General features: G+C 48.5%; 2 protein-coding genes across 4 annotated transcripts in view; one reads left to right on the top strand and one right to left on the bottom strand.

The window, feature by feature from the left end:
- Positions 1 to 9143, bottom strand: part of LOC141239184 (Golgi pH regulator) — a 176813-nt gene extending 167670 nt beyond the window's left edge. For 2 of the 3 annotated variants that reach the window (XM_073668518.1, XM_073668520.1), the window contains exons 1-3: positions 9006 to 9143; positions 2964 to 3117; positions 1945 to 2004 (exon numbers count right to left, since the gene is read on the bottom strand). In XM_073668518.1, coding sequence (XP_073524619.1) covers positions 1945 to 2004; positions 2964 to 3005 — 102 coding nt within the window. In that variant the 5' untranslated portion in view covers positions 3006 to 3117; positions 9006 to 9143. Of the gene's footprint in view, positions 1 to 1944; positions 2005 to 2963; positions 3118 to 8969 lie in introns of all 3 variants that reach the window. The other variant, XM_073668519.1, reaches the window with a different exon arrangement.
- A 182-nt stretch (positions 9144 to 9325) lies between these two features.
- GTPBP8 (GTP binding protein 8) lies at positions 9326 to 23575 on the top strand. Its single transcript, XM_073668517.1, has 7 exons — positions 9326 to 9481; positions 12389 to 12725; positions 13069 to 13167; positions 13381 to 13511; positions 15728 to 15827; positions 16196 to 16314; positions 16405 to 23575. The coding sequence occupies exons 2-7, from the start codon at positions 12405 to 12407 to the stop codon at positions 16481 to 16483; spliced, it is 849 nt and encodes a 282-aa protein (XP_073524618.1). The 5' UTR covers positions 9326 to 9481; positions 12389 to 12404; the 3' UTR covers positions 16484 to 23575.
- The last annotated feature ends 581 nt before the right edge of the window (positions 23576 to 24156 follow it).

The following is a 24156-nucleotide window of genomic DNA, read 5'->3' as shown; positions in this document are numbered from 1 at the left end:
TTCATTTATTTATTTTTTTAATTGTTCTTACTTAATCTTCAAGTCTCCTTAGGGGATCTGTGATCACTTGTACTAATACAATGTTACAGTACAAACACAGCAATTCCACCATTTTTTTATGCATTTTTAATGTGCTCCGCTCACTTTTTTTTTTTTTGTTCTCTAGAATTATTAAGTCAAACACAAATCGTATTTTTTTGTGTTTTACTACTTCTGAGAAATTCATTTGTTATACACGTGTTTATTTCCTTTGTGTCTAGTGGAACAACGCATAAAAACAGAGAAAAAAAAGGCAAATTGGACATAGATTCACACAAAACTCCCAAAATGGTCCAAACAAAATTGTTGTTTCCTTTCCAAACTTGTGGATATACAACTTTGTTTCAGGCATGTGATGCTCGTTCTCACTCACCTGTGACAAGTAACAGGTGTAGGCAATATGAAAATCACACCTGAAACCAGAAAAAGGGGAGAAGTTGACTCAGTCTTTGCATTGTGTGTCTGTATGAGCCACACTAAGCATGGAGAACAGAAAGAGGAGAAGAGAACTGTCTGAGGACTTGAGAATCAGAATTGTTAAACAATATCAACAATCTCAAGGTTACAAGTCTATCTCCAGAGAACTTGATGTTGCTTTGTCCATGATGTACATGGTTCTTCCAGAGGGACAATTAGCCCAACATACTTCAAGAAGAACCAAGAAATGGATGGAAACAAAGCACTGGAGAGTTCTGAAGTGGCAGCAATGAGTCCGGATCTAAATCCCATTGATCACCTGTGGAGAGACCTTAAAATTGCTGTTGGGAGAAGGAGCCTTCATATACAGTACAGACCAAAAGTTTGGACACACTTTCTCATTTAAAGATTTTTCTGTATTTTAATGACTTTGAAAATTATACATTCACTCTTGGTCTTCCTTTCCTGGGGCGGTCCTCATGTGAGACAGTTTCTTTGTAGCGCTTGATGTTTTTTGCAACTGCACTTGGGGACACTTTCAAAGTTTGCCCAATTTTTCGCACTGACTGACCTTCATTTCTTAAAGTAATGATGGCCACTCGTTTTTCTTTACTTAGCTGCTTTTTTCTTGCCATAATACAAATTCTAACAGTCTATTCAGTAGGACTATCAGCTGTGTATCCACCAGACTTCTGCACAACACAACTGATGGTCCCAACTCCATTTATAAGGCAAGAAATCCCACTTATTAAACCTGACAGGGCACACCTGTGAAGTGAAAACCATTTCCGGTGACTACCTCTTGAAGCTCATCAAGAGAATGCCAAGAGTGTGCAAAGCAGTCATCAAAGCAAAAGGTGGCTACTTTGAAGAACCTAGAATATAAGACATATTTTCAGTTGCTTCACACTTTTTTGTTAAGTATATAATTCCACATGTGGTAATTCATAGTTTTGATGCCTTCAGTGTGAATGTACAATTTTCATTAAAATACAGAAAAATCTTTAAATGAGAAGGTGTGTCCAAACTTTTGGTCTGTACTGTATGAGAGACCTGGAGACAATTTTAAGTGTCCAAAATCCCAGCTGAGAGGTGTAAGAAGCTGATTGTTATAGGAAGCGATTGATTGCAGTTATTTATTCCAAAGGGCGTGCAGCCAAATATTACGTTGAGGGTGCAACAATTTTGTCCGGTCCATTTTTGGGGTTTTGTGGGAAATTATGTCCAATTTGTCTTTTTTTTCTCTTGTGTTTTTGTGTTGTTCCAATAAACACAAAGCAAATAAAGATGTGTATAACAAAACTTGTGGAACTGCGATCATTTTTTGGGAAAAATTCTTCATTTTCAGGAACAACTTCTAGGGTGCCATCACTGTACATTGACATATTATGGTAATTCTTTTTCTTCAGAATATTGTGAAGTTGGTGAATGCTTCGGTTGTGTGGGATCATCCATCCTTGTCCCTCCTTTTGACAATGTCGCACTTACCTCATAATCTTTGAAGAGCTGACGCATGAAAAACAGCCACCCGAAGCCGAAGAACAGCAGCTGCGACACAAAAAGACAGAGATGTCCTCACAAAATGTATGAAGCACGTGAGGTATGCAGCAGAACAAGGGTTAAAGGGGCTCTCCGCTGTGGACAATCCCTACTGGTTACAAGGGTCCACCAGCGACCAGCTGTAATCTGTAAGGAAACCTGACAATACATCTCAATATCTCTGCAGCGCCCCCACAGGAGAAAAAAAGTGTCCATACAAATCAATGGATGGGTCCTCCAGGGTGGCGTCTCCGGGGACAGGATTGGTCCTGCGGATATAGGGACGGGTCCTCCAGAGTGGGGTCCCTAGGGACGGGATTGGTCCTCCAGGGTGGGGTCTCTGGGGACGATATTGGTCCTCCGGGTCCTCCAGGATGGGGTCTCCGGTGACGGGATGGGTTCTGCGGGAAGAGACTGGCCATCCGGGGGCGAGACAGGTTCTCTGGGTATGGGCCCTCCGGGGAAGGGACTAGTCCTCTAGGCAGCGGGGACGGGTCCTCCAAGGTGGGTTCTCCGGGGAAGGGATCAGTTCTCTGGTAAAGGACGGGTCATTTGGGGAAGAGACGAGTCTTCCGGGTGCAGGATGAGTCTCCAGGGGTGGGATGGGTCCTCTGGGGAAGGGACAAGTTCTCCGGGTGGCAGGACCACCAGGGCGGAATCTTCGGACAAGGGATTAGTTCTCCGGGAAGAGACGGGTTCACTGGGGACAAGATGAGTACTCAGGGGCGGGGTCTCCGGGAACGTGATGGGTCCTCTAGGAAGGGATGGATCATCTGGGGATGGGAAGAGTCCTGCAGGGGCGGGATGGGTCGTAAGGGGGTGGGACAGATCCTCCGGGGCAGGATCTCTGGGGACGGGTTGGGTCCTCAAAGATGGGACCTTTAGGGGAGGGGCGGTTCCTCCGGGGGCAGGAGGCCACTAATAGACATTGATGGGCAGTCTTGTCAGCGCCCGGTTCTGCCTCTCACCTGAGAGATGACCATGAGGACGGAGTCGATGAGGAAGCTCATGGCGGCTGAGGACGGTGATTTCCAGATATTTGGGCCCGGCGGTCCTGAGTCTCTTCACATCAGATCAGCTCTGGGAGGTTCCTCACATGTCAGCGCTGCGGCTCGAGGAAAACTGCAGAGATAGAGGACAGGAGACATGATCACAGGAACTACTACTGACAGCACAGAGATGGTGAGAGTGATTGGTCCACAGAGGAGGTCTATACCCGCAGAGAAGTGGCGCATTCAAGGGGTGCTACTACAAGTCTCGGCGTTCTGCGTGACCGCGCACTACAAGTCTCGGCGTTCTGCGTGACCGCGCACTACAAGTCTCGGCGTTCTGCGTGACCGCGCACTACAAGTCTCGGCGTTCTGCGTGACCGCGCACTACAAGTCTCGGCGTTCTGCGTGACCGCGCACTACAAGTCTCGGCGTTCTGCGTGACCGCGCACTACAAGTCTCGGCGTTCTGCGTGACCGCGCACTTCAAGTCTCGGCGTTCTGCGTGACCGCGCACTACAAGTCTCGGCGTTCTGCGTGACCGCGCACTACAAGTCTCGGCGTTCTGCGTGACCGCGCACTACAAGTCTCGGCGTTCTGCGTGACCGCGCACTACAAGTCTCGGCGTTCTGCGTGACCGCGCACTACAAGTCTCGGCGTTCTGCGTGACCGCGCACTACAAGTCTCGGCGTTCTGCGTGACCGCGCACTACAAGTCTCGGCGTTCTGCGTGACCGCGCACTACAAGTCTCGGCGTTCTGCGTGACCGCGCACTACAAGTCTCGGCGTTCTGCGTGACCGCGCACTACAAGTCTCGGCGTTCTGCGTGACCGCGCACTACAAGTCTCGGCGTTCTGCGTGACCGCGCACTACAAGTCTCGGCGTTCTGCGTGACCGCGCACTACAAGTCTCGGCGTTCTGCGTGACCGCGCACTACAAGTCTCGGCGTTCTGCGTGACCGCGCACTACAAGTCTCGGCGTTCTGCGTGACCGCGCACTACAAGTCTCGGCGTTCTGCGTGACCGCGCACTACAAGTCTCGGCGTTCTGCGTGACCGCGCACTACAAGTCTCGGCGTCCTGCGTGACCGCGCACTACAAGTCTCGGCGTCCTGCGTGACCGCGCACTACAAGTCTCGGCGTCCTGCGTGACCGCGCACTACAAGTCTCGGCGTCCTGCGTGACCGCGCACTACAAGTCTCGGCGTCCTGCGTGACCGCGCACTACAAGTCTCGGCGTCCTGCGTGACCGCGCACTACAAGTCTCGGCGTCCTGCGTGACCGCGCACTACAAGTCTCGGCGTCCTGCGTGACCGCGCACTACAAGTCTCGGCGTCCTGCGTGACCGCGCACTACAAGTCTCGGCGTCCTGCGTGACCGCGCACTACAAGTCTCGGCGTCCTGCGTGACCGCGCACTACAAGTCTCGGCGTCCTGCGTGACCGCGCACTACAAGTCTCGGCGTCCTGCGTGACCGCGCACTACAAGTCTCGGCGTCCTGCGTGACCGCGCACTACAAGTCTCGGCGTCCTGCGTGACCGCGCACTACAAGTCTCGGCGTTCTGCGTGACCGCGCACTACAAGTCTCGGCGTTCTGCGTGACCGCGCACTACAAGTCTCGGCGTTCTGCGTGACCGCGCACTACAAGTCTCGGCGTTCTGCGTGACCGCGCACTACAAGTCTCGGCGTTCTGCGTGACCGCGCACTACAAGTCTCGGCGTTCTGCGTGACCGCGCACTACAAGTCTCGGCGTTCTGCGTGACCGCGCACTACAAGTCTCGGCGTTCTGCGTGACCGCGCACTACAAGTCTCGGCGTTCTGCGTGACCGCGCACTACAAGTCTCGGCGTTCTGCGTGACCGCGCACTACAAGTCTCGGCGTTCTGCGTGACCGCGCACTACAAGTCTCGGCGTTCTGCGTGACCGCGCACTACAAGTCTCGGCGTCCTGCGTGACCGCGCACTACAAGTCTCGGCGTCCTGCGTGACCGCGCACTACAAGTCTCGGCGTCCTGCGTGACCGCGCACTACAAGTCTCGGCGTCCTGCGTGACCGCGCACTACAAGTCTCGGCGTCCTGCGTGACCGCGCACTACAAGTCTCGGCGTCCTGCGTGACCGCGCACTACAAGTCTCGGCGTCCTGCGTGACCGCGCACTACAAGTCTCGGCGTCCTGCGTGACCGCGCACTACAAGTCTCGGCGTCCTGCGTGACCGCGCACTACAAGTCTCGGCGTTCTGCGTGACCGCGCACTACAAGTCTCGGCGTTCTGCGTGACCGCGCACTACAAGTCTCGGCGTTCTGCGTGACCGCGCACTACAAGTCTCGGCGTTCTGCGTGACCGCGCACTACAAGTCTCGGCGTTCTGCGTGACCGCGCACTACAAGTCTCGGCGTTCTGCGTGACCGCGCACTACAAGTCTCGGCGTTCTGCGTGACCGCGCACTACAAGTCTCGGCGTTCTGCGTGACCGCGCACTACAAGTCTCGGCGTTCTGCGTGACCGCGCACTACAAGTCTCGGCGTTCTGCGTGACCGCGCACTACAAGTCTCGGCGTTCTGCGTGACCGCGCACTACAAGTCTCGGCGTTCTGCGTGACCGCGCACTACAAGTCTCGGCGTTCTGCGTGACCGCGCACTACAAGTCTCGGCGTTCTGCGTGACCGCGCACTACAAGTCTCGGCGTTCTGCGTGACCGCGCACTACAAGTCTCGGCGTTCTGCGTGACCGCGCACTACAAGTCTCGGCGTTCTGCGTGACCGCGCACTACAAGTCTCGGCGTTCTGCGTGACCGCGCACTACAAGTCTCGGCGTTCTGCGTGACCGCGCACTACAAGTCTCGGCGTTCTGCGTGACCGCGCACTACAAGTCTCGGCGTTCTGCGTGACCGCGCACTACAAGTCTCGGCGTTCTGCGTGACCGCGCACTACAAGTCTCGGCGTTCTGCGTGACCGCGCACTACAAGTCTCGGCGTTCTGCGTGACCGCGCACTACAAGTCTCGGCGTTCTGCGTGACCGCGCACTACAAGTCTCGGCGCTCTGCGTGACCGCGCACTACAAGTCTCGGCGCTCTGCGTGACCGCGCACTACAAGTCTCGGCGCTCTGCGTGACCGCGCACTACAAGTCTCGGCGCTCTGCGTGACCGCGCACTACAAGTCTCGGCGCTCTGCGTGACCGCGCACTACAAGTCTCGGCGCTCTGCGTGACCGCGCACTACAAGTCTCGGCGTTCTGCGTGACCGCGCACTACAAGTCTCGGCGTTCTGCGTGACCGCGCACTACAAGTCTCGGCGTTCTGCGTGACCGCGCACTACAAGTCTCGGCGTTCTGCGTGACCGCGCACTACAAGTCTCGGCGTTCTGCGTGACCGCGCACTACAAGTCTCGGCGTTCTGCGTGACCGCGCACTACAAGTCTCGGCGTTCTGCGTGACCGCGCACTACAAGTCTCGGCGTTCTGCGTGACCGCGCACTACAAGTCTCGGCGTTCTGCGTGACCGCGCACTACAAGTCTCGGCATTCTGCGTGACCGCGCACTACAAGTCTCGGCATTCTGCGTGACCGCGCACTACAAGTCTCGGCATTCTGCGTGACCGCGCACTACAAGTCTCGGCATTCTGCGTGACCGCGCACTACAAGTCTCGGCATTCTGCGTGACCGCGCACTACAAGTCTCGGCATTCTGCGTGACCGCGCACTACAAGTCTCGGCATTCTGCGTGACCGCGCACTACAAGTCTCGGCATTCTGCGTGACCGCGCACTACAAGTCTCGGCATTCTGCGTGACCGCGCACTACAAGTCTCGGCGTTCTGCGTGACCGCGCACTACAAGTCTCGGCGTTCTGCGTGACCGCGCACTACAAGTCTCGGCGTTCTGCGTGACCGCGCACTACAAGTCTCGGCGTTCTGCGTGACCGCGCACTACAAGTCTCGGCGTTCTGCGTGACCGCGCACTACAAGTCTCGGCGTTCTGCGTGACCGCGCACTACAAGTCTCGGCGTTCTGCGTGACCGCGCACTACAAGTCTCGGCGTTCTGCGTGACCGCGCACTACAAGTCTCGGCGTTCTGCGTGACCGCGCACTACAAGTCTCGGCGTTCTGCGTGACCGCGCACTACAAGTCTCGGCGTTCTGCGTGACCGCGCACTACAAGTCTCGGCGTTCTGCGTGACCGCGCACTACAAGTCTCGGCGTTCTGCGTGACCGCGCACTACAAGTCTCGGCGTTCTGCGTGACCGCGCACTACAAGTCTCGGCGTTCTGCGTGACCGCGCACTACAAGTCTCGGCGTTCTGCGTGACCGCGCACTACAAGTCTCGGCGTTCTGCGTGACCGCGCACTACAAGTCTCGGCGTTCTGCGTGACCGCGCACTACAAGTCTCGGCGTTCTGCGTGACCGCGCACTACAAGTCTCGGCGTTCTGCGTGACCGCGCACTACAAGTCTCGGCGTTCTGCGTGACCGCGCACTACAAGTCTCGGCGTTCTGCGTGACCGCGCACTACAAGTCTCGGCGTTCTGCGTGACCGCGCACTACAAGTCTCGGCGTTCTGCGTGACCGCGCACTACAAGTCTCGGCATCCTGCGTGACCGCGCACTACAAGTCTCGGCATCCTGCGTGACCGCGCACTACAAGTCTCGGCATCCTGCGTGACCGCGCACTACAAGTCTCGGCATCCTGCGTGACCGCGCACTACAAGTCTCGGCATCCTGCGTGACCGCGCACTACAAGTCTCGGCATCCTGCGTGACCGCGCACTACAAGTCTCGGCATCCTGCGTGACCGCGCACTACAAGTCTCGGCATCCTGCGTGACCGCGCACTACAAGTCTCGGCATCCTGCGTGACCGCGCACTACAAGTCTCGGCATTCTGCGTGACCGCGCACTACAAGTCTCGGCATTCTGCGTGACCGCGCACTACAAGTCTCGGCATTCTGCGTGACCGTGCACTACAAGTCTCGGCATTCTGCGTGACCGTGCACTACAAGTCTCGGCATTCTGCGTGACCGTGCACTACAAGTCTCGGCATTCTGCGTGACCGTGCACTACAAGTCTCGGCAATCTCCGTGACCGTGCACTACAAGTCTCGGCATTCTCCGTGACCGTGCACTACAAGTCTCGGCATTCTCCGTGACCGTGCACTACAAGTCTCGGCATTCTCCGTGACCGTGCACTACAAGTCTCGGCATTCTCCGTGACCGTGCACTACAAGTCTCGGCATTCTCCGTGACCGTGCACTACGAGTCTCAGCGTTCTCTGTGACCGTGCACTACAAGTCTCAGCGTTCTCTATGACCGTGCACTACAAGTCTCAGCATTCTCTGTGACCGTGCACTACAAGTCTCAGCGTTCTCTATGACCGTGCACTACAAGTCTCAGCGTTCTCTATGACCGTGCACTAGAAGTCTCAGCGTTCTCTATGACTGTGCACTACAAGTCTCAGCGTTCTCTATGACTGTGCACTACAAGTCTCAGCGTTCTCTATGACTGTGCACTACAAGTCTCAGCGTTCTCTATGACTGTGCACTACAAGTCTCAGCGTTCTCTGACTGTGCACTACAAGTCTCAGCGTTCTCTATGACTGTGCACTACAAGTCTCAGCGTTCTCTATGACTGTGCACTACAAGTCTCAGCGTTCTCTATGACTGTGCACTACAAGTCTCAGCATTCTCCATGACTGTGCACTACAAGTCTCAGCATTCTCTATGACTATGCACTACAAGTCTCAGCATTCTCTATGACTGTGCACTACAAGTCTCAGCATTCTCCATGACTGTGAACTACAAGTCTCAGCATTCTCTATGACTGTGCACTACAAGTCTCAGCATTCTGTATGACTGTGCACTACAAGTCTCAGCATTCTCCATGACTGTGAACTACAAGTCTCAGCATTCTCCATGACTGTGAACTACAAGTCTCAGCATTCTCCATGACTGTGAACTACAAGTCCCAGCATTCCCCGACACGCAGTGAAAGACCATAGCACTTCATGGCAGTAAGTTACAGGCGTCAGTCGCTGGTATATCGTCTCTTCACTCACTGTCACTTCTTTCCTTCCACACACTCAGCTGTCGCATAGTATCGTCGTCCACATCAGCATCTCTATCACAGGACACACTAATATACTGTCCGCAGTTTCCGTGACCGGCAGCCATGTTTTCGGAGACTGATTAACACTATACCTAAGCCTTAATCAACTTATCAAAAATGTCTCCTGGGACAGAGACAAACTGTGATAAGCCACTTGGCGCTCTAATGTTCGTGTCTCCTATGAGATGATTGGATAGTAGAAGGACTACGTCATCTTACTCGGCAGTTGGGAAGTGCTATAGGGTACACCCCGGCCAATAAGATGAGTTTAATAGGTTGGCTCCGTATCGAGGCGTGGAACGCAACAGCGTGTGGCAATGTACCTTTGATGCGTAGAATAACTTTATTTACACTGAAAAACAATAGCAATATCAGCTGAAATGCGGTAACTTGGAACACGCTGCTTGGAAGCCAAGGAAAGCAAGAGTGAGTGACATATGGGGAAAGGGGCGAATAGGTCACATGATTGTTACTCTCTGGGTGCTGTCGAGATGGCACTGAGTCACATGATGAGCATCCAATCAAAGCTTAGCTCTTGCGTGTGTCAGAGACAGTGGAAAATGAAAGCAGCTTCATGATTGGTTGCTATAGTTTGAGCAACCAATCGAAGCTCAGCTCTTATGTGTGTCAGACATGAAAAATGAAAGCAGTGCTATGATTGGTTGCTATAGTTTGACAAACCAATCGAAGCTCAGCTCTTATGTGTATCAGACATGGAAAATGAAAGTAGCATTATGATTGGTTGCTATAGTTTTATCAACCAATCAAAGCTCAGCTTTTACGTATGGCAGACACATTGGAAAATGAAAGTAGTAATATGATTGGTTGCTATAGTTTTTCATCTCTTTGTTGCCATAGAGACAATGTAACAAGCAGAATCTTGAGTAAATATGCTATAATCTAGAATATAATAATCTTAATAATAATCTTTATTTTTATATAGCGCTAACATATGCCGCAGCGCTTTAAATACATTATTGTCGCTGTCCCCATTAATTTCACATTCACTCCCTACACAGAATTAAAGGAATGTTCCATTATTCTGATACGATGTTAAAAATGTTCCTTTTTTTGTCTCTTATCAGTTTTCTAACAAACAATATGGCCGCCGGTACCAATCGTGTACTGGTAAACAGTGGAGACTATCAGTGCCCGATGTAACCCATTCACTTAGTTTTCGTCCTGGAAAGATCCGCCTCAAATCCAACTGGATTTTGGGGTGAATCCTCAGCAAATTCTGCACATGACGACTTCGGCTGTGACACGGATCACACGGCCAAAAATGGCTGCTACATCATAGCGTAATGCAGGAGGATGGGGTCGCGCTGTAACCCTCATGGTAACGCGACAAGTCGTAAAAAATCCAGTTCCGACTTTGTTTGTCGCAGTATCTTGCTGGTTGTGATGTTGCAATGTAGCACCGCCATACAGCGATCTTTGGGGTCGTGTCACCGCGCAGCCCCAGCCTTAACATGGATTCGCTTTCAAGTTCACTGCGGATATCACCCTTCATCATTGGAAAGGTTGAAAGTCTGCTCCGCGGGTCAACTTCAGCGTAGATGACTTTGTAAAATCTCACAACTTGCCCACATCCATCTTGTGTGGACGTCCCCCTATAGTGGGGTTTGGCGTGCCCTTCACATTAATGCCAAAATTAGCTCTGAACGCTTTGTTATTCCTGCCGTCGGATCTGATCTGTCCCTTTTTCTTGTCCCATTGGATTATGCAAAAAATTGGGCCATAATAATGGACGCTCTGGGGAGGTTTTGTCGGGGGGTGTCTTACAAATGGGAATTCACAGCGAGAGGTATGCGTACTAACCTCGCTGCTTGTAAAATATAAAAGAAGGACATTTAGATCCAGCTCCAATCTTTTAAACCAGGTCCCACTTTTGGGCCTCATTCAGACATACGTGTTTCTTGGTTTGAGCACGCATCTAGTGTGGTCTATAAGGCTGTATACGTCCAAAAAGAGCATAAAGTAGACGTATACATTTATGAGCTGAGTCACGGATCAAACTCGCCCAATTAAAAGAGGTAATTTTACTTTGATGACCAATACTTAGGATAGGTCATCAATGGCTGATCGGCCGGGGTCCGACACCTTGCACCCCTGCCGATCAGCTGGTGTCGGCGGGCGGCCGGCTGGAAGTACTCGTCTACTTGTAGTGGCCATCGCATGGACATTTGCCTCCTATTGGTTTGAATAGGAGGCGGATGTGCAGTACCAAGTTTCGGCCACTTCCAGAAAACGGAGCAGCTCGGCACGTGAGTACTTTCAGCCAGCAGCTGCCGCTGACACCGATAACAGCTGATCGGGGGGGGGGTGCCGGGTGTGGGACCCCGGCCATCAGACATTGATGACCTATCCCAAGGATTGGCCATCAATGTAAAAGTAGATAAAGTGAACTTTTTGGGAGTCATCCAAGTGCTCCCTGTTTTTTGTTTTTTTGTTTATTGGGTAGGAGAAGGTTTTAGTGGACAACCTCTGTAAGTAGGTAAAGTGAACTTTTTGGATGTCATCCGAGTGCTCTGTTTTTTGTTTTTATTACTATTGTTTACTGAGTAGGAGAAGTTTTGAAAAGTGTATTCATATTTTTTTTTGTTTTAGACATAACTTTTCAGCCCGAATTTGCCAGGATTGTTTCCGAAAAAATTCATGACAGTTCTGGCAAATTGAGAACTTTTGGCAACTAGAGTTCCTCCATCCGAAAACTCACTAGAGCTCCTGGATGTGCCGTCTCTTTTTGAGTTTGTACAAATCGATTCACGGGACCCGGCCCATCGGCCACGACGGTAATCTGTGGTCACTGGACGGGAGAGCAAGGAACCAACTTCTGCCTCTTGGCGGCAGCGGCGTCTCTTTTGATCAACCCGCCTGAAGCACCGTCACCATTTTTTCATCACACACATATGATGTCGCTCCAGGCCAAAAGAAGAGTTATCGTCTGTGCCGAATTTGGCCAATGGACCAGGGTCCTCCGAATGGATTTGCACCTACTCAAGTCTCTTTCTCTTAAAGAGTCTCCTCCCTACCTTTAGTTTCTTAGCATTTGTCTATCTGCCATCTTGGCTTTCATGGGCTTTTTCGGTCACACGTTCCTTCTACCTTCTACAGTACAAGTGAATCCTCCCAGTCAGAATGCTGAAAAGTGAATGTGGTGCCATTAGACGTCACTTCTCCTCCTACTTCATTTTCCATAGAAATCCTAACAATTACCAACATAAAAATGTAATAAAAAAGTGAAAAAATAACAATTGGAGATTTATAACAAACTGATAGAGTAGTTTTATTGCCTACCTTGAGAAACCAGCAGGTCTTGTCTCGTTTCAGTCCGTGTCCTGATAAAATGAGGACTATATTCAGCACTGGTCGTCTACTCCGCACGCCTTTTCCAGTATGGCTGCGCAGGAACACAGCAAATTTAGCATCTATCCAGGATGTGATGAAGCTGCAGGAGAAGAAATGTCACAGCGTCGTCTTCCCTGTTAAGGACTTGGAGAAGCTGCTGAGCCCAGACATTGATAAGACCAACTTCAGACTTTTTGATCCTGTAATTGAGGAAATAGCGGGGGCCGAAAGATGGTTTAAACCAGCTGGAAAACACGTGATCGATTATATCACGTCCGCTGTCAGGATGGAGCACACTCCTGAGCTGCAACAACCAGAGGTTAGTTATTTCTGCTGTCCAGGATGAAAAATTCAAGGAATTAAAGGGGTTGTCCACAACTTATATATTGAATACATGACAGGTGCCGGCTGTTATACAGATGCCACCAACTTATAACTGTTGTAGTCGGAGTCAACCCCTAGCTCGACTGTTTATCCCCTTGGATGCTGTGGTCAATAATGACTTCGGCATCTTAATCAGACAGATGGGAGGTCCCATTCGTTCTCCCTAAAGTCCAACGTAGTCTGAATCTTTTTGGTCATCTCTTGTTTGGTGTTTTGGCTCTTTGTAAAGGTTTGCTATGAGAATGACCTCCCTTCTCCTAAAGTCTGTATCTCTCCAGGTCTGTTTCATAGGGAGAAGTAATGTGGGGAAATCCTCTCTGATCAAGGCCCTTTTTGCTCTGGTTCCAGGAATTGAAGTGAAAGTTTCCAAAACACCAGTAAGTCAAAGAATTTCAGTCATCCATCCATTACTCAAGCTTTGATTTCAGTGGGACCTGTGTAATACTTGTCTTCACCTGTGGAGGCACTGTAGGGAGATTAAACCCTTGCTACTGGGTTCCGCCGCTGATCGCCGAGATCATTTCTTTCACAAAAACTATTCAGGTATTGTTTCTTTAACAAAACATTCTCATCTTTATTTTTTTTTTAAGGGCCACACTAGAAAATTGAACTTTTTCAAAGTAGGAAAAGCCTTCACTCTGGTGGACATGCCGGGCTATGGGTATAGAGCCCCTGAGGACTTTGTGGAAATGGTGGAAGGGTACATCCAGGAGAGGCGCAAGTACGTGGAGCGCAGACATAGATGACAGCTCGTATGTGGAGCGCAACCGTAGATGACCGCTCTGACATGGACCGCAGCCAAAGATGATCACTCGTACATGAGGTGCAGCCATTGATGACTGCTCATACTTGGTGCACAGCCATATTTGACCACTCTTACGTGGAGTGCAGCCATAGTTGACTGCTCGTATGTGGAGCACAGCCGCAGATGACTGGTTGTACGTGATGTGCAGCCGTAGTCAAGAGTCCATATGTGGAGAGAAGTCGTAGTTGACCACTCTATGTGGAGTGCAACCATAGCTGACAGCTCGTATGTAGAGCGCAGCCGTAATTGATTACTATTACATGAAGCGCAGCTGTAATCGACAACTTGTATGTGGAGCACAGCCATAGATGACTAGTCGTACGTGGCATGCAACCATAGTCGACCGCTTATATGTGGAGCACAGTCGTAGATGACTGCTTGTATGTGGACCCAACCATAGATCACCACTCTAATGTGGAGTGCAGCCATAGATGACTGCTTGTATGTGGAGCGCCGCAGCATTGACCGCTAGAACATGGAGCACAGCCGTAGTTGACTATTCTTACGTGGAGCGCAGCCATAGTCGACCATTTGTATGTGGTGGGCAGCCATATACAACCCCTGGCAAAAATTATGGAATCACCGGGCTTGGAGGATGTTCATTCAGTTGAATAATGTTATTGAAAAAAATCAGATCAGACATGGCACAAAACTAAAGTCATTTCAAATGGCAACTTTAGGGCTTTAAGAAACACTAAAAAAAAATCAAGATTAAAAATGTGGTACTCAATAAGGGTAATTTTTTCAGACCAAGCAGAGGGAAAAAATTATGGAATCACTCAGTTCTGAGGAAAAAATTCTGGAATCACCCTGTAAATTTTAATTTCCAAAACTAACACCTGCATCAAATTAGATCTGCTCGTTAGTCTGCATCTAAAAAGGAGTGATCACACCTTGGAGAGCTGTTGCACCAAGTGGACTGACATGAATCATGGCTCCAACACAAGAGATGTCAATTGAAACAAAGGAGAGGATTATCAAACTCTTAAAAGAAAGTAAATCATCATGCAATGTTGCAAAAGATGTTGGTTGTTCACAGTCAGCTGTGTCTAAAATCTGGACCAAATACAAACAACACGGGAAGGTTGTTAAAGGCAAACATACTGGTAGACCAAGGAAGACATCAAAGCATCAAGACCGGAAATTAAAGCAATATGTCTCCAAAACAGGAAATGCACAACAAAACAAATGAGGAACGAATGGGAGGAAACTGGAGTCAATGTCTGTGACCGAACTGTAAGAAACCACCTAAAGGAAATGGGATTTACGTACAGAAAAGCTAAACATAAGCCGTCATTAACACCTAAACAGAAAAAAACAAGGTTACAATGGGCTAAGGAAAAGCAATCGTGGACTGTGGATGACTGGATGAAAGTCATATTCAGTGATGAATCGCGAATCTGCATTGGGCAAGGTGATGATGCTGGAACTTTTGTTCGGTGCCGTTCCAATGAGATTTATAAAGATGACTGCATGAAGAGAACATGCACATTTCCACAGTCATTGATGATATGGGGCTGCATGTCAGGTAAAGGCATCGGGGAGAAGGCTGTCATTACATCTTCAATAAATGCTCAAGTTTACATTGATATTTTGAACAGTTTTCTTATCCCATCAATTGAAAGGATGTTTGGGGATGATGACATCATTTTTCAAGATGATAATGCATCCTGCCATAGAGCAAAAACTGCGAAAACATTCCTTGAAAGAAGACACATAAGGTCAATGTCATGGCCTGCAAATAGTCCGGATCTCAATCCAATTGAAAATCTTTGGTGGAAGTTGAAGAAAATGGTCCATGACAAGGCTCCAACCCGCAAAGCTGATCTGGCAACAGCAATTAGAGAAAGTTGGAGCCAGATTGATGAAGAGTACTGTTTGTCACTCATTAAGTCCATGCCTCAGAGACTGCAAGCTGTTATTAAAGCCAGAGGTGGTGCAACAAAATACTAGTGATGTATTGGAGTGTTCTTTTGTGTGTTTGTTTTTCATGATTCCATAATTTTTGCCAGGGGTTGTATGAAGGCTTGTACGTGCAGCATGGTCGTAATTGACCACTCGTGCATGGAGCGCTGCCACAGATGACTGCTCTGAAGACCGATGCTCTGTTAATGTTTTTTTCCATCTTGCAGCCTGAAAAGGACATTTTTGCTGGTGGACGGGTCGATCGGTATTCAGAAAGCAGATTTAATTGCGGTGGAGATGTGTGAAGAGTTTGGAATTCCTTACGCTGTGAGTTTGAATCCATTGCCAGCAAAAATAATACTATAAAGCGAGTGAAAGTCCAATAATCCGGGATGGTTGGGACCTCGAGATTATCAGAAATTCTGAATTACAGTAACACGTGCGGCTCACGTAGGATAAGGTGGGATTAGGTAGCAGTGAGCTCTATGCCGGCATGTGATAAAGCAAACTAGTTGGCTGCCTCAGTTTATTAGCCAAGCCAGCTCCCTTCTCCATCATGGCTGTCCCTGCGTTAACTCTTTATCTCCCTGAATAAAGCTGTGACTGAGGTAAGCCGGGTACAGGACCTGCAGAACAGGCAATTCACTTCTGATAGCTTGTGCTACCTTTTAACAGGAGACGTTTGGTTTCTGCAGATGGTGATGACGAAGATTGACAGATCCCGTTCCGCGGTCCTGGTCACACAGTTCATGCAGATTCAGGACTTCATCACGTCTCAGACACGCGGATGCTTCCCCCAGCCCTTCTTAGTCAGGTAACATGGGTGGAGGGGATTCTTCCTGCCGTCAAGGACATGAAGCCTTTGTATGAACATGGTCGTAAACTGTGTCCTTGTCTCTTTCAGCTCTCTAAATTTCTCAGGGATTCACCTCCTCAGATGTTTCATTGCTCACGTAACAGGAAATCTTCAGAAAGTCAGTTAAAAGTGCGACCTGTAAGCAAAAGGCATCTTGGTCCACATGGAGAGGCACCCATTTGTCCAGGGTCCACATGGAGAGGCACCCAAGATGTCGGCATTTGAGGAAGTTCACCGGACGCTGACCCTGATGTGGACGCTGGAACCAGAGTCCTACAAATCTTTTTGTACATCTTTAGTGATAACTTTATACTGACTGCGGGGACACCCATCAATCACGAGAAGTGGTGTCCCAAATACTTCTGTGTGAATGGAGAAGAAGTGACCACCGCTCCATTCCTTGTGTATAAAAGTGGCGGTGACACACGAGAACTTCATCTCTATTCACACAAAGAACTTTAGGATCAGTGGGGTATTTCACCGGCCGAACCACCAAGTGATCGTACATTTATCATCTATTCTATAGATATGAGATATATTTTACTTATGGGACAGCCCTTTAAGTAGCGATCATCATTCTGGTTCTTCTCTGAGATTTGATTGTTTCAGGGGAAGCCATTGCCTTGATGGAAGGAGCGTCTGGCACATTCTGTTCTGAGATTGTGGTTTACATTCTTGGGGAAACCAATACTTGATCCCAGAGGTTAGACCATCATGAGATCACTGTGAGATCCAGAACCAGTGATACAACAACGGCACGGTCCTGGCCCTTTGCGATTATAAGAGGCAGTCATACTGTGACCTGATGCCTCCAACATTGACACCGTGTCCTGACCGTCAAAAGCCTTGATCATTGGGAGCTTAATATAAACCCTAATATACCTTTATTGTTACAAAAAAATAAAAAACATCAGACCCATCCCGGACCTCAGCGGGCATGTATGAGATGCAGAGCTCAAATCCGCAGATCTGTCTGCTTTCCTTACTGTCTGCTTATGTCTTGGACTGATGCCACGATTGTCTTCTGAGTCTGTAATACAGTGGATTACTAAAGTATTCACCCCTTTTGGTTTTTTACCTATTTTGTTACCTTACAACCTGTGTTTAAATATTTTTCTGATGCATCATCACTAAATAGTCTAAGTTGGTGAAGTGTAGTGAGAACAATATTGGCATAAGTTACATTTATGGGATCAAATAACTAAAAATTGGCATGTGGATATTTATTCACCCCTTTTGCTATGAAGCCCCTAAAAATTTCTGGTGCAAGCAATTCCCTTCATAAGTCCCATGCTTAGTGACAGGACGTCCACCTGTGTGCAATCTAAGTGTCACATGTCTGTCAGTATATACACTTTACCTCTTCTGAAAGGCCACAGAGGCTGCAAAACCATTAAGCAAGAGGCACCACTAACCAAACACCATGAAGACCAAGGAGAACTCGAAACACCACCATGAAGACCAAGGAGATCTCCAAACAACACCATGAAGACCATGGAGACTTCCAAACAAGTCAGGGACAAAGTTGTTGGGTTACAGAAAAATCTCCCAATCTCTGATGATCCCCCGGAGCACCATCACATCCATCATCATTAAATGGAAACAACATGGTACCATAACAAACTTGCCAAGAGAGGGCCGCCCACCAAAACTCTCAGCGGGGGCAAGGAGGGCATTAATCAAAGAGGCAGCACAGAGACCAAAGGTAACGCTAAAGGAGCTGCAGAGTTCCCAAGCAGAGACTGGAGTATCTGTCTATAACACCACAATAAGCCGTACACTCTATAGAGGTGGCCTTTATGGAAGAGTGGGCAGAAAAAAAGCCTTTACTTACACACAAAAATTGTAAGGCTCGTTTTGAGTTTGCCAAAAGACATGTGGGAGACTCCCCAAATGTATTGAGAAAGGTGCTGTGATCAGATGAGATCAAAATTTAACTTTTTGGCCGCCAAGGTAAACGTTATGGCTGGTGCCAAACCAACACAGCTCATCACCTCAAGAACACCATCCCCACGCTTTGTCTGATGGTGTCAGTCTTCTGCTTGAAGAATGAGGCAAAGTCTTCTGCTGAAATAAGAGGAGAGGGAGGAGGCACTGGGGGGCGGAGGAGAGAATTGAAGGTGTTGAATAGTTGTTTGGGGTTCTGAGACAGGGAGGATATGAGAGATGGAGAAGTATGTTTGTTTTGCTGCAGTGAGTGTGGACTTTAAGGTAGTGAGGGACTGTTTGAATGCGATGAAGTGCTCATTGGAGTGGAACCTTTTCCATCTACGCTCAGCAACCTTGGAGGCCCGTCGCTATGCTTTGGTTAGGCTGGTGTGCCAGGGTTGGCTGTTGATTGTGCGAGCTTTGGGCGACCAAATTGAGAGCTGCAGCTGTTGTGGTATTGTATAAAGTGGCAGCAATGTCTGCATCGTGTAAGGAACTAATGTCTGTAAGAAGGACAAGGGATTCAGAGAGTGAGTGTAGGTCAAGGTGTTTAAGATTTCTGCGAGGGTGTGAAAGTTGGTGGAGTGGGAATTGAGGACCTGGGGAGGAGAGGGTAGAGAATGTAAGTAGGTTGTGGTCAGAAAGAGGGAGGGGTGAGTTAGAGAGGTTAGACAGGTAGCAGAGCCTGTGAAGATAAGTTCCAGAGTGTGGCCATCTTTGTGGGTGGTTGCGGAAGACCACTGTGTAAGGCTGAATGAGGAAGTGAGGGATAGAAGCTTAGAGGCAGCTGAGAGGGAAGTGTCAATGGGGATGTTGAAGTCACCCATGAGGATAGTGGGGATGTCAACAGAGAGGAAATGATGTAGCCAGGTGGTGAAGTGGTCAAAGAAGGTGGTGGCTGATCCAGAGGGATGGTAAATGACAGCCAGTTGGAGTTGGAGGGGAAGTGTTATGATCTGCAAACAAGAACTAAGGAAAGAAGGGGAAAGCTTTCCCTACAGTAAGACTAAGCTGAATCCCTATGATGTAGTGGGCTGCCTGTTCCTAGCGAACAGACCCGTCTTAGTCCTCGGCTAGTCTGAAAGAAGACCTATAGAATAAAGCGAAGGGGTCCCTAAAAGAACTAAGGACTTGAACAAAAATGGGACACCTCCTGAACAGAGAAGGTTGTTGCAGAGCAAAAAGATAAACTGACAAAAAGGTACTAGAGGTCCCAAAGGACCAAGCGAACTGAGAGAAAGAGGCACCGAAGCACCTGGCTAGCAAAACAGTCAAACAACACTGAAGTCCAGCACAGCCAAAAAGGCGGAGCTGGAATATAAAGGCAGATGGTCACGTGACCACAAAACACAAGATGGAAAAAACAAACAGAGAGTTCTAACAGAGAGTAGATGCATACACAGTGCACCTCAAAAGAGGGGAGAGTAACGGAGGGCAGCAGTTTGATTTTGGTGAAGGAGCAGTTATCTGATAGGAGAAGACCTACTCCTCCACCGTACTTGCCATTGGAGCGGGGGGTGTGGGAAAGGTGGAATCCACCGTATTAAAGTGCAGCAGGAGAGGCCGTGTCGGGGGGGGGGTGAGCCAGATTTCAGTGATGCCAAGGAAGGAAAGCTTGGTAGTGATGAAAAGATCGTGAATGTAGGAAGGTTTGTTGCAGACGGAGTGAGCGTTTCATAGAGCTCCTGTTAGAGGGACTGCGGAAGCGGGGGCTGGACAGATGGGTATAAGGTTAGAAGGGTTGCGAGAGCTTGTGATAGAGCGTGGGTAGGAGGTGGAAGTGACTGTGGGGATGGGGTGAGGAGGACCAGGATTTGGGGAGATATCGCCAGCAGTGAGAAGCTACTGAAACTGCACTGACTAAAGTCACCAACGACCTACTAACTGCCAAATCCAAGAGACACTACTCTGTCCTCCTCCTCCTGGCCCTGTCATCTGCCTTAGACACAGTGGACCATTCCTTCTTACTACAGACTCTCTCATCTCTCGGCATCACAGACTTGGCCCTATCCTGGATCTCCTCATATCTAATAGACCAGACATTCAGTGTCTCCCACACACACACCACCTCCTCATCTCGCCCCCTATTTGGCGGTGTTCCCCCAAGGTTCAGTTCTAGGACCCCTGCTCTTCTCCATCTACATCTTAGGCCTGGGACAGCTCATAGAGTCTCATTGTTATGATCTGCAACATAAACTAAGGAAAGAATGGGAAAAACTGTCCCTACAGTAAGACTAAGCTGAATCCCTATGATGTAGTGGGCAGCCTGTTCCTTCATCCTCAGCTAGTCTGAACGGAGACCTATAGAATAAAGGGAGGGGTCCCTAAAAGAACTAAGGACTGGGACAAAAATGGGACACCTCCTGACAGAAGTTGTTACAGAGCAAAAAGACAAACTGACAAAAAGTACTAGAGGTCCCAGAGGACCATTGATAGTGAGAGGAAATGCAGCAGTCTTGTGAGTAATACATTTCAAAGGAGTGTTATCAATTGCAACCACAGAAATAGGAGATGACAAAGATTTGGATTTCAATTTAAGTTTTTCCAAAAACCCTTTATCAATCACATTAAGTGTTGAACCACAATCCACAAATACCTGAAATTCAATCAAATCTCCCTGCAGAGTAGTACACCCAGAAAGGAACACTCCTGCAGAGCGTAAACAAGCTATACGGGCGTAACTCACCTTTTTTTTGCTTTACTTAAACGACGCTCACAATACTTAATCAAATGATCATCTTTACCACAATAAAGACAAAAACCTTCGGCGAATCTCCGATCTCATTCTTGAGAGCGGAGTGACATCGCCCCAACATTCCATTTTCTGGAAACTAGGACCTGAAGTTACAGGAGTTTTTACATCATTGACCCTGGACCTTCCCTGCAGAGTCTCAGGTGCAGGGAATGCAATTAGCAAATCCTTAACCCTTTCACTCAGACCAGCAAGAAATAAACTTTTCAGCGCCGAATCATTCCACTTAACTTCTAAAGCCCATCTCCTGAAGTGTGTGCAATAAATTTCAACATCATCTGACCCCTGATTCAAACGTCTAAGTTCTGATTCAGCAGATGAGATTCGATCAGGATCGTCATATACTAGCCCCATAGAAGAAAAAAAATCTTCAACAGAACTTAAACACGGATCATTAGGTTGGAGAGAAAAGGCCCATCCCTGTGGTTCTTTGCGCAAAAGTGACATAATAAAACCAATGCGCTGTGATTCATTTCCAGAAGACCTCGGTCTCAAACGAAAATATAACAAACAAGCATTTTTAAAGGAAAAAAAATCTTGCTGTTTACCATAAAAAATATCAGGCAGTCCTACCTTCGGTTCCACAAAATGTGCTCCAGGACTGCTACTCACGTGTTGCTGAAGCTCGGCCACCTCCACAGACAATCCCTGCAGGCGTTGAGCCAACTCCTGGATGGAAACCATATTGATCCCCCAATTTCTTTCCTTTTAGTTTTTTTTTTTGGGCTGGACTTACTGTTATGATCTGCAACATAAGCTAAGGAAAGAATGGGAAAAGCTGTCCCTACAGTAAGACTAAGCTGAATCCCTACGATGTAGCGGGCAGCCTGTTCCTTGTGAACAGACCCGCCTTCGTCCTCGGCTAGTCTGAATGGAGACCTATAGAATAAAGGGAGGGGTCCCTAAAAGAACTAAGGACTGGGACAAAAATGGGACACCTCCTACAAGAAGTTGTTACAGAGCAAAAAGACAAACTGACAAAAAGTACTAGAGGTCCCAGAGGACCAAGCAAACTAGACAGAGATAGGCACCGAAGCACCTGGCTAGAGAGACAGGCAAAAAACACTGAAGTCCAGCAAGGCCAGAAGGGCGGAGCTGGAATATATAGGCAGCTGGTCACGTGACCGCAAAACACAAGATAGCAAAAACTAACAGGAGGGTTGTAACACTCATGGCTTTCAGTATCACCTCTATGCCGATGACACAGATCTACCTCTCTGGACCCGATATCTCCTCCCTACTAACCAAAATCCCACTATGTCTGTCCGCTATCTCATCCTTCTTCGCTGCTATATTTCTAAAACTTAACATGGATAAAACAGAATACATCATTTTTCCTCCATCTCACTCAACCCCCCCAACTGACCTATCAACGTCAATGGCTGTCCACTCTCCCCAGTCCCGCAAGCTCGCTGCCTTGGGGTAACCCTGGACTCTGATCTCTCCTTCAAACGACATATCCAAGCCCTTTCCACTTCCTGCCGACTCCAACTTAAAAATATCTCCAGGATCCACACATTCCTCAGCCATGAATCTGCAAAAACACTAGAGCACGCCCTCATCATCTCCCGCCTTGACTACTGCAACCTCCTGCTCTATGGTCTCCCTTCCAACACTCTCGCACCCCTCCAATCTATCCTAAACTCTGCTGCCCGACTAATCCACCTGTCCCCCCGCTATTCTCCGGCCTCTCCTCTCTGTCAATCTCTTCACTGGCTCCCCATTACCCAGAGACTCCAGTTCAAAACCCTAACCATGGCATACAAAGCCATTCACAACCTGTCTCCTCCATATAGCTCTGACCTAGTCTCCCGCTACATACCCACACGCAACCTCTGATCCTCACAAGATCTCCTTCTCTACTCCCCTCTTAATACAATCGCATACAAGATTTCTCCCGTGCTTCCCCCCCTACTCTGGAACTCTCTGCCCCAACATATCAGACTCCTACCGTGGAAACCTTCAAAAGGAACCTGAAGACCCACCTCTTCTGACAAGCCTACAACTTGCAGTAACCACCGCTCCACCATACAGCTGCATGACCAGCCCTCACCTACTGTATCCTCACCCATCCCTTGTAGACTGTGAGCCCTCGTAGGCGGGGTCCTCGCTCCTCCTGTACCAGTCGCCATCATGTTTTGTTCAAGATTATTGTAATTGTTTTCGCTATGTATACCCCTTTTTCACATGTAAAGCGCCATGGAATAAATGGCGCTATAATAATAAATAATAATCCCCACAGTGAAACATGGTGGCAGCATCATGCTGTGGGGATGTTTTTCTTCAGCAGGGACAGGGAAAAATGGTCTGAGTCGAGGAGAAGGATGGTGTGAATTAAGGGATATTGAAGATAGCTCATAGAAAACAGCAACATGATAATATACCGAAATACAAAATTATATTGCTGCTACATGTTGGGACTAATGTGGACAGATCATCATAATAGAGCATAGAAAGGGGGGGAATGAATGATCAGTGAAGTCCAGATATTAGAAAAATATTACATTTTTATTAATAAAAAATCACAGCAGACTGGGAAATGTCATACATGTACACAGCGTGCATTGGACACACAGAAAAGGAGCAGTGTCATAACTAATTAACTGACACGTATAACCACTAATGTAATATGACCTATAGATCAATAACAATGGTAAGCAACCGACATCGATACTAGTGAAACCTAAATATATGTCATGAAAATCAAGGATGTAGGCAGGCATGGCCGAAACACGCGTCGGGGCGGACTCACACTTACTTAGGAGCACTTATACATACGGTAATGCATCCTTGATTTTCATGACAAGTATTGATGTCAATTTCTTACTATTGTTATTGATCTGTAGGTCATATTACATTAGTGGTTATATGTGTCAGTTAATTAGTTATGACACTGCTCCTTTCCTGTGTGTCCAACGCACGCTGTGTACATGTATTACGTTCCCCGGTCTGCTGTGATGATTTTTTATTAATAAAAATTTTATATTTTTCTAATATAATCTGCACTTTATTGATCATTCATTCCCCCCCCCATCCCCTTTCTAGAGAGATTCTTGAGTAAAACCTGTTTCTGTCTATCAGTGATTTCAGACTGGGACAGAGGTTCACCTCCAACAATG

Source organism: Phyllobates terribilis, unplaced genomic scaffold, assembly GCF_046119375.1.
Source record: "Phyllobates terribilis strain yellow unplaced genomic scaffold, ASM4611937v1 Scaffold_2__4_contigs__length_985480577, whole genome shotgun sequence".
NCBI classification, from domain to species: Eukaryota; Metazoa; Chordata; class Amphibia; order Anura; family Dendrobatidae; genus Phyllobates; species Phyllobates terribilis.
This window is presented reverse-complemented; position numbering and strand designations above follow the sequence as displayed.